A 10,280-nucleotide genomic window follows, 5' to 3' on the forward strand; every position below is an offset into this window, starting at 1 on the left:
TGGGAGGGCCAGGTCTAGGGCACAGGAGGGCCAGGTCTAGGGCACATAATCCCAATCCCACCAGGTAATCCTTTTGCAAGGACCTTCCAGGAAACCAGTGTCCTCCTCAGCAACTCTTCCCCTACCCCCCATGCAACCTGAGGATGAGTCTGCCATGCCCAGGTCTGAGTTTATTTTGGCTCCGCTGCCACCTGGCCGTTCTGCTAGGTGCCCCGAGTGCGCAGCCAGTGGATCAGCTCGTGCGTCTTCTTGTTGAGGATGCCCCCGTGCACGCCCCGTCGGCCCATGAGCACGAGAAGCGCGCGCGGCGCGTGGCCCACGCAGATGGCACGCCCGTCCAGCCCCTTGGTGCGCGCGTCTAGCACCCCATCGCCCTCGGCCAGCAGGTGGTCTCGGATGACGTAGCAGCGGCGGCCTGCCAGGCTCAGGCCTTCCTGCAGGAAGGTGCACCGGTCGTGCCCGGTGAGCACGCCCACCTCCTGCGGTGAGATGGCGGCCAGCAGGCCCCCGGGCCGCGATGCCCACACGCACAGATTGTCCGAGTGGCCCACGATGGCCACGTCGTCGATGCGCTGGTCCTGCAGCACCGCACTGATGTAGCCTTTCCACTCGCCCATTCTGGCTCAGGGTGTGTCCTTCGCCTTGCGCTTTCGAGGGATGCGGGGCTGCTTCCGCCCGAACCGCTAGGCGCTGTGACGCGTGTGAGCGCGGGATTGTGACGGTGAGGCCCGCAGGTCACAGGCCCGCTACCTCCTGCTGGAGAATGGGGGGGGGGGGGAGTATCTTTCACCCTATGGTGTTAGAATTTAGCCTGAAGGAAGGGAGAGCATGAGAGTCAAAATAATCCTGGAAAACCAACGTAGATGGTGCATCAAGCACAGTACACATGGGTTTAAAAACAAAAAGATGCCACATCTGGACAGTCGTGGCATCAACTCTCTGCCTGGTCCCCAGAACATGGTTCTCAGATGTTAGGAGCACCAGAATCACCTGGGAAAGCTGTTAAAACAGATTGTTAGGCCCCAACTCAGAGTTTCTGATTCAGCAGCAAGGCGTTTACCTGCCAATAGCATTTCTAGCAAGTCCCGTGGCACCGCCCCGCTGCTGGTCCAAGGACCACACTTGGAGACCCCGCTGCCCTAGGACTGGTTGGGCGGAGGGAGGGACTTCCAGTCAGTCCTCAGCCCTAAGGCTCCACACCAGTTTTAAGGTTAAGCGTTTCTAACTATAATTCTCCACTCTGGCTGCACATGTAATCACCTGGAGAGCTTTTAAAGCGTGTCGCTGCCCCTGCCCCATCCCTAGAGAGATGTGATTTAATTGATCTGAGGTGGATCTTGAGCATAGACTTTTTTATTTTAAATCCTCACTGGAGAATATTTTTCCGGCGCGCACCCCCACCGGCGGGGATCGAGCCTGCAACGAAAGTGCGTGCCCTTGGCCGGAACAGAACCCGGACCCTTCAGTCCGAGGGCCGGCGCTCTAACCGCTGAGCAAACCGGCTAGGGTGGGCATAGTTTCTGATGTACAGTGGAGGCTGAGAATGTCTCCATAAGCTTAAAATATTAATGTTTCACACAAGGAATGATGTATGGAGTCATTCTGCACAGGGCTCGGCACCCCCAGCTCATTAAACGTCAGCTGGACATGATCTAAATTTTGCATAAGATCTGAACAGATCCTGTTCTCTAAGGGCTGTGGAGAAGCTGTGCCCTGGTTTACAGCCTCGGCGTTTCTCAGCGGGACCCCTGAATAGCTGTGCCTCTCAAGCAAGCATTTTCCAAAAGCACTTTATTGAGTGTTTACGCCACGCCCGGCGCGGGGTTGGCGGTGCTGGAACGTGATCCGTGCCGTCCAGGATCGTGTCCAGCCATCCTTCCATCTCATAATCGCCAAGGAGGCAAAGACGAGTTCCTGGGCGGTCAGAAAGCCATGTGCTCCCGGATCCAAGGCAGGTAGCTGGCCACGTCGGTGTACACACCCGGCTTGTTGCGGTCGCCGCAACCCGAGCCCCAGCTGACGACGCCTCGCAGGATGAGCAGGCGCCCTGCGGCCTGATCCTCACACACCAACGGACCCCCAGAGTCACCCTGGATGGAGCACACGCGGCTCAGCGCCCTCGGCCTGGCGCCTGCCCTTGACTGGGTGGGGCCGGGGCGCAAAGCAGGCGCGCGGGCTCACCTGGCACGCGTCGGTGCCGCCCTCGGGGAAACCCGCGCAGAGCATGCCGGGGGCGAAGGCGGTGCCGTGCGTCTCCGGGGCGGAGCAGCGCTCGGGCGGGATGAGCGGCACCCGCGCCTCCTGCAGGAAGCTGGCGTATTCCTCCGCCCCTGTGAACCCAGGACGTTTTCATCCCGACTCCGCTCGCCGCCTGGACGGTGGAACTGGCTGCGCCAGGCTCTTCCAGACCCAATGATCACCTGCCTCCCTCGCAACAAGCCCGTGAGGGAGGGAGCTGCCGGTAACCCCATTTCATAGACAGGAAAACTGAGGACCGAGACGGGGCGGGATGGGAATGGGCGCGGCAGAGCAGGACTGCTTCGGAAGCCCACCCCCCTTGCCAGCCAGCATCTCAGAGCCTGAACTACCCGCCCCGCTGGGGCGCAGGGCCCGTGCCCTCGTTAGCCTGGCAACCCAGCGCTCAGTGGGAACCAAGAGAAAGTGTGATTCTCCCCGTATACTCCTCAGGAGTTTGGGGCCCCCCCACCCCCAACAGTGAATCCCACGCCCTGGGAGGGGCGACTGCAGAGACAAGGGCCCTGCACATCTTCACAACCCAGCAGGTTGGCGCCTCCTGTCCCCGGTGATACCAAAGCTGCGGGCTTTTCTTGCCTACCCCGCTGGCCAGAGGTCTCCCTCCCTCACCCAGCGGTTCTGCCTACCCTCGAATTGGTGGCCCCAGCCGGCTATCTCGCAGAGCTCGGCCTCGGGTTCGGCGGGGTGGGCGGCGCTGCTCGGCAGGCAAACAGGCCCAACGAAAGGCGACTGGCGCGCGCAGCTGCCGTCCTCGCTCTCCTGCAGGCGCAGCAGCGCTAACCCGGGCGCGGGGGAGCGTGAGGCCCGTAAGCCGGCCTCCGGGCCCTCCTCGCAATTCCCCTAATCCCCGCGGGGCGCCCCCACGCACCCAGGTCGTGCTGGTAGGTGATGGGTGAGAAGGCCTCGTGCAGGTAGTAGGTGCGCACGGCCAGCGTCTGGCACTGCGCGCAGCTCTGGTTGTGGCGCTCCTGACCCAGCACCACAGTCAGCTCCTCCGGCGCCGGCCTGCGGGCGGGGTGGGAAGGGAGCGCGCTTCAGAGTCGGGCCTGGAGGAACCCCCTGCTCCTGAGCCACTTCCTGGGTTTCAGCTTCCTCTGGGGGGGGGCTCTGGAGGGGAAACCAGGAGGACAAGGCATGGATGGGTTCGGGTGTCTTGCGGGTACAGAGGGAAGGAGCCGAGGCCCGAGCTGGCGCTGGGCAGGTGGTACTGGCCGGTTCTGCAGGCAGTGAGCCGCGGTCAGCACCCAGCAAGGGGCGATGAGGCTGCCGGCACAGAAACTGTGGCCCCAGTACAGTGCAGCGATGTAGGGGTGCGCCCCGGGCAGTGCCACTAGTCCCCCGACGACGCGGCGCAGTGAGGGCAGCCGTTTCCGGAGTCGCCGTCCGCAGCCCGCCAGTTCGGTCCTAGGCAAGGAATTCTCCTGCTCCAGCATCTCGGACAAGACTGTGGAGGAGCCCGGGCTGAGGACAGGGAACCCCACGGGTGGCTGGAACGTAGCTCGCCCCGTGCGCTCTCTATTTGGTCTTCCTGCCCCTTCCCAAATACCTCCCCTCGATGAATCATGTAGTTTCTCGGTATTCCTTTGAAACTTCAGCCATGGTGAAAGCGAGGGCAAGGAGACGTTCAAGCCCTCAAAGGGTGCCTGGGATGGAGAGGGGAACTGGGGCGCTGCTGGGGTTGGGACTTGGCACTGTGCCAGGCTGCAGTATTCCCAGCTCAGCTGGTTGCCGCTCCACACGAAACACCACGGGCGGGTATCATTGTCCGGGTTCCTGTAACCACAGGAGAGGGCACAGTTAGAGCTTGGGGAGCCCCAGAGGGCCCTGGAGAGGAGGGGAATGCCATGCCCTGCCCCACCTAGCATACCGGCAGAAGGCATGGTGGCCCAGTCCCGAATTCAGTGCTTGCCCCAAAGTCAGGTTCCGATTAGTGGCCTCCGAGGCCCAGGGCTGACACTGTGCGCCTGAGAGCGTTGTCCCAGCAGTGCCTCGGTAGCTCCACCCGTGGCCCTCGTAGCAGTTGGCCTTTTTGTCTGGGGAGAGAGGAGGCTCCCTACAGCCTGGGGCTGATGTGGCCTTCTGCTGCTCTCAGCCTTTCTCCCCCTCCCCACCTCCCTCCCTCTCCTTCCCTCACCAGGACTCACCCACATCACAGAAGCGTCCTGCATAGCCCTCCAGACAGCTGCACACTTGGTGGCCCTCTGCCTCTAGGCAGCGTCCCCCGTGGAGGCATGGGTTGTTGTGGCAGACTGAGAGAAGGAGCACATTGAGCTACCTCAGGGCCCAAAGACTCCATAGAGAGCTCTCCTCCTTCCATAGGGACACCACCTGGCCTTCTGACAGCTTCTCCTACCTTCTCTGGGCTGTTGACCTTCGGCCCTCCTCCCAGCCAGTTCCCAACGGATTCACTCACCCTGGCTGGCCAGAAGCTTGCAGTGGGTTTGGGAATCTTGGCACTGACACTTGGCCACACCTGCCAGCTCAAGCCTATGCCATATTTCATTCTCATGGAAGAACTGGAGAAGCTGAGGCTCAAAGCACTTCTCTGGGGACAAAGTGGGATGATGGTCTTAGGAGAGGCTGGGACCATGCAAGGTCTCTGAGGGTCCTGGGACCTCTTCAGTAGGCAGGTGCTGCACCTGTTCCCCAGCCTCCCCCCACCCCCACCCCAGCATCTCCTTACCTCTCTGGCAATGCTTCCCAGTGAATTGTTCTGGACAGATGCAATGTGGGCCACTTGCCATGTTCACACAGGTCCCTCCCCTCTGGCAGGGGTTGTTTTTGCGGCAGTGGTCTGAGAGATGGACATAGTGGGAGGAAGAGTGAGGGACCTGAGTCAGACTGATAGGAGCCAAGTCCATACCTGAACTTGATTGTCTTGTCTTTTGACCTTGTTTCCAGACCTTAGTTTACTCACATGCAAAATGGGGCTACTCCCTCCCAGAACTTCTCCCTCTGAAGGGAGGGAAGGGGCTAGGTGGGCCCAGAATCCCAGGGTTGTAGGGTCTAATGAGACTCAGGAGAGTAACTAGGGGGGAGGAGAAGGGTTTGGGCCACCCCAGAGGCTGTGTGTGGCACCTTGCACTTTCTTGGGCTCCAAGCAGTATGCCCATCTTTGGTCCTGCTCAAAGTTGGGGGTAGTAGCACACCTGGAGAAAGAGAGAAGGCTCCCTGCTCTGCCCAGGGGGCTGGCCCACCCTTCCCTATCACAGCCCTCTCTCTCCAGGCAGGGTTCCTTGGGTAGAAGGATGGGCAGAGTCCATCTTCCCAGGCCCTGCTCCAACCCCTTCTGCGTCATCTTACCAGGGCCGGAGGCCAGGTCGGCCCCTACGGGTGCATTTGTGATATAGCTGCCGGCGGTACTGGAAAGGGAAGTAGCAGGGCTCCCCCGTGACAGTGAGAACTGCAGGGATAACACATTCTCTCATCACATCCCCTGTGCCCAGTCTCCCAGGCACCACCCTCAGGTCTAGTTGGAAAGGATGGACTCGAAAAGATCACTGTGCCGTCAAGCATCCTGCTTAAGAAGTTGGGTCCTGGAGTTAGACAGCTGGAGTGGACTCTGACTCTAGCACCTACTAGCTGTATGACCGAGGGCAAGTCTGCAGCCCCCTACTTTAGAAGAGCGCTTGCCACAAAGTAGGCACTTCATAAATACTTGTTGAATGTTGAAGTCACTTAATCACTCTGAATCTTAGTTTCTCATCTGTAAAATGGCCATAAAAATAGTACAGTCAAAGGGTTTTAGTTTTGCAGAGTTCTGGAGATGGGTTGGTGGTGATGGTTGCACAATATGAATAAATGTACTTAATACCACTGAATTGTACACTTAAAAATGGTGAAGACAGTAAATTTTATGTATGTGTATTTTACCACAATAAAAAGTTTAAATGATGATGTAGATAAATTAGTACAGAAAGGTGTCCATTATTTTATTTATTATTATTATTTTAATCCTTACTCAAGGACATGCTTAGAGAGAGAAACATCAATGTGAGAGAGAAACATTGATCAGTTGCCTTCCATGTGCTTCCCCACTGGGGAGGAAACCTGCAACCCAGGTATATGTGCCCTGACCAGGAACTGAACCAGCAACCTTTCGGTGCACGGGGTGACAACCAACCAACCAACCGAGCCACTCCAGCCAGGAGGGTGTTCATAATTTAAATGAAGAACACCAAGTTACAAATAACATGCTAGTATGGTCCTATTTTTGTACAAATACATTTATGCATAAAAAAAACTAGAAGGACATTCTCAAAATTTGCAAGAGTGGTTTTTGGAAGATTGTGGATTATGCATGACTTTTTTTTCTTTTGCATTTTTGTAATTTCTAAAGTTTTGACAATAAAAATATATTGCTATTATAATTTTTTTAATTTATCTTTATTGTTGAAAGTATTACATATGTCCCCCATTTCCCCCCCATTGATCCCCTCCACACATCTGCCCCACCCCAGGCCTTCCCCACACTATTGTCTGTGTCCATGGGTTATGCATATATGCATATAAGTTCTTTGATTAATATCTCATACTATTTTTAAAAATAAGATAGTCAAGCCTCATCATTCACAGATTCTGTATTTGCAAATCTGCCTTCTTGCTAAGATTCATTTGTAAATCCCAAATCAATTCTCAAGGGGCTTTCACAGACATGCACAGAGTGGTGAAAATTTGAGTTGCCAGAAGTCAGAAGTGCACTTTTCCAGCTGAGATCAAACCAGGTGATACTGCTTCTTGTTTCAACTCTCCTGTTGTAAACAAGTGTCCTTTTAGCAGTCTATTTAGTGCCACATTTTTCACATTTTGTGCTTTGCTGTTGAAAATGGCCCCCATAGTGCTGAAGTGCTATGTTCCAGTGTGCAAGTGGGCTGTGATGTGCCTTATGGAGAATACATGTATCTTAGATAAGTTTCATCCAGGCATGAGTTACAGTGCCACTGGCTGTGAGTTCAATGTTAATGAATCAACAATACATATTATACAAGGTGTCCTGCTGCGCCTGCAGGAGAGTGAGGATGGCAGCTGCGATCGCCAGTCACCTTTTGTTGGGCCTGTTGGGCCTGTTTGCCTGCAGAGCAGCACTGCCCACCCCACTGAACCCAAGGCTGAGCTCTGCTAGGTAGCCGGCTGGGGCCACCAATTCCAGGGTAGGCAGAACCGCTGGGTGAGGGAGGGAGACCTCTGGCCCCTGGGGTAGGCAAGAAAAGCACACAGATACAGCCCAAGCCCTACACTAAAGGAGCATACAGCTCACTAGCACTGTGGGCACCAGCGGCCATCAGCATAGACCTGGCACAAGCAGGCACTCAGGCCTGAGTGCCAGCGAGATGACTCTGGGTACAAGAGTGATATTGTGCCCAGGATCCTTCCCCTCCCTCCAAGGGCCTGAGACTAACCATTGGCACGCTCCCAACCACACTCATTCCCACCCAAGGGTGTCTTAGGAGGCAGAGCCAGGCTACTTACCCACTGTGTGTTCATATGTTATGTTCTTATGCACCTTGGGGTCTTCCTGAGGTGGCATCTACAGGAGGAGAGAAGAGGACAGGCAATTTGCCCAGAAAGTCATAGCCTATCCCTGGTCCCATGCTAGTCCCCAGCTTCTTCTCAGCCCAGAAATGCTGAGATTTCCTCACGAGACCCGGACCCCTTCTTCCTCCTCCCTCAAGGACCCTCTCCAGAAATGCAAGTCATGCCCTCATGTCCACAGGCCCTGGTGGCCCTCTCCTTCGCCTGGGCCTTCTGAGCTGACCCCACCTTTATATACAGGCCTTCTGGTCACCTGGACCAACAGGTCATAGGCAGAGGCCAAGGCTGTGATGGGGACCCCCAGGCCCACCCCAGCACAATCTTCCTGGTTCCCACAGCCCTTACCAAAAGAGCTGATTCCAGGCTCACCAGCAGGAACCCCAAGAGCAGCAGAGCCCTCATGGCGTCTGTCTGTTGGTCCAGCAGCCTGCCCGGGAGTCCAAATCAATAGAGTTGGCCAAAGGTCTCTGAGGCCTGGGAAGGTGAGATTGGTTGAGCTGCCCCTCTGGGCCTGGTGGGGCACAGGCTGTTTGTGGAAAGCCAAAGGCAGGGAGTTGGCCATTGGGAGATCGGGGTAGAATTGTAGCAGGACAGTAAGAAAGTAGGAAAATCCCTGGGCAAGTGGAATGGGGAAACTGAGACAAGAAAATTTAAAAAGGCCAAACAGTTTGGGTAGCTTTCAGCCAGCTTGTGAACTGCAAGAACTCATCTTCCCTAACCAAGGACAAATGATTATACCTCCCTTCTCTAAACCGAGAATACATAGCTTAAATCACCCTGGCCTGGGAAAACAGAGAACAAAGACCCAATTAATGCCATTTGCGCCAGCTAACCCCAATGACAGATGAAGTAGGGGAACAAAAAACAAAAACCCTATTAAAGCCAGACAGACCTAAGATAAAAGTAAAACAGTAAAACAGACCAAATAATAATCCAAGACTCCCCTATACACTCATTTCAATGCATCAGCATATTAAAAATGCACCTGGAAAGCTGATGAATATTCTACTGAAACCCTCCCTAAAATTCTTGCCTGCAGGGGGGAGGAAAAAAAAGCCCTCAGGACATATACTCAATGCGGCTCCCTCAGAGCACACCCATGCCCCTTCCCAAGCATGAACTTTTTCTTTTCTTTTTTTAATCTTTATTGATTTCAGAGAGAGGAAAGGAGAGGGAGAGAGAGAGAGACAGAAACATCAATGATGAGAGAGTCATTGATCGAGCCCGCAACCCGGACATGTGCCTTGACCGGGAATCGAACCCCTATCGTCTGGATCCCAGGTCGATGCTCAACCGCTGAGACACGCCCGGCCAGGCTGAACTTTTTATTTCTAAGGGTCCCAAGAGACTTGCAGCCAGGGGAATGGTGGGTAGCGGCAGCTGATCCTGTCTCCAAGGACCCCCTTTTCTCTGACTTCCCAGTGAGCTAACAGCAGCTGCCTTGGCTCACTTCTTTCCTATACCGTTTCTAGGGAGCCAAAGCAGAGCATTGCCCAGGCTATCCCCTGTTGTTTCTTGTACCCTTATTTCTTCCTTTGTTTCATTGTCCCAACATTGATAAACATACTCTCAAACCCATCTGGACTCCTGTTGAGAAATCTTTCCTACTCGAAGCCCAGGACCCACACACTACAGGCCAGCCTGAGGCAGACCTGCTCCCCACAGGGCCCACCCAGGAACAGAATGACAAGGAGCTGGGTTACTTCTCTCTTTCCCAGGTAGTGGGACTGGAAACAAGAAGAGAGACTTCTTGTGTTCCACATCCCATTGGGGGTGAGAAAGTTAAGGAGACCCAAGAGAAGCTCCCTGCTTTAGGGATCTTACAGTACGTTGGGAAGTGTATTCATTTTCCATTGCAGCCTAAACTGAATCACAAGCTCCACAACTTAAAACAATATCCATGTATTAGTTCACAAATTTGTAGGTTGAAAGTCCAGCACCGTGTGACTAGGTTTTCTGCTCAGGGTCTCACAAAAGTGAGACCAAGGCTGAGTTCTCCTGAAGTTCTGGGGGAAAATCTACTTTCAAGCTATTCAGATTGTTGGCAGGTTTTAGTTCCTTGCATTTGTAGGACTGAGGTGCCTGTTTCTTTGCAGGCTGTAAGCCAGGGCCCTTAGCTCCTAGAAGCTGCCTGAATTTCTGGCCATATGGCCCCCTCCATCTTCCAAGCCAGCAGCAGAGTCTCTCCCATGTTGACTCTCTCTCTTGCATTGAATCTCCTTTACCAGGAAGAACACTGTTCCTTTTAAGGGCTCACCTGATTAGGGCAGGCTCACCAAGTATAATCTCCCTATCTTAAAGTCAACTGATTTGGGACCTTAATTACATTTTCAGCATTCTTCCACAGAAGCATCTAGATTAGTGTTTCATTTAAAAACTGGGAGAAGGTAAGCATACACCAGGAGTGGGAATCTTGGGGACCATCTTAGAACTCTACCAACCACAGAAAGCAAGCCAAGAAAGTAAATGGTCCCATGGTGAAAATGCTAAAA

At 54.6% G+C, this 10,280-nt stretch overlaps 2 protein-coding genes across 2 annotated transcripts; both read right to left on the reverse strand.

Moving 5' to 3' along the window:
• Positions 1–203: 203 nt before the first annotated feature.
• PFN3 (profilin 3) lies at positions 204–617 on the reverse strand (the record flags this gene model as incomplete). Its single annotated transcript, XM_081136053.1, has 1 exon — positions 204–617. One exon carries the CDS (start codon positions 615–617, stop codon positions 204–206), a length of 414 nt encoding a protein of 137 aa, XP_080992179.1.
• A 1,157-nt stretch (positions 618–1,774) lies between these two features.
• On the reverse strand, positions 1,775–8,220 carry F12 (coagulation factor XII). Its single transcript, XM_081136021.1, has 13 exons — positions 8,134–8,220; positions 7,726–7,783; positions 5,560–5,659; positions 5,335–5,405; positions 4,940–5,050; positions 4,670–4,801; positions 4,401–4,505; positions 4,124–4,289; positions 3,469–4,029; positions 3,125–3,261; positions 2,883–3,032; positions 2,182–2,330; positions 1,775–2,090 (listed from the first exon to the last, which is right to left on the reverse strand). Exons 1-13 carry the CDS (start codon positions 8,188–8,190, stop codon positions 1,923–1,925), a joined length of 1,965 nt encoding a protein of 654 aa, XP_080992147.1. The 5' UTR covers positions 8,191–8,220; the 3' UTR covers positions 1,775–1,922.
• Positions 8,221–10,280: the final 2,060 nt, after the last annotated feature.

The sequence above is a fragment of the Miniopterus schreibersii genome (genome assembly GCF_964146895.1).
Source record: "Miniopterus schreibersii genome assembly, chromosome: 4".
Lineage (NCBI taxonomy): Eukaryota > Metazoa > Chordata > Mammalia > Chiroptera > Miniopteridae > Miniopterus > Miniopterus schreibersii.

Coding starts and splice junctions, on each gene's coding strand:
- F12 (XM_081136021.1), bottom strand. CDS start 8,190: ATGAGGGCTCTGCTGCTCTTGGGGTTCCTGCTGGTGAGCCTGGAATCA. Junction 3,033..3,124: donor CACCTACCAGCACGACCTGG/GTGCGTGGGGGC, acceptor CGCCCGGGTTAG/CGCTGCTGCGCCTGCAGGAG. Junction 2,091..2,181: donor GCGGCACCGACGCGTGCCAG/GTGAGCCCGCGC, acceptor TGCTCCATCCAG/GGTGACTCTGGGGGTCCGTT.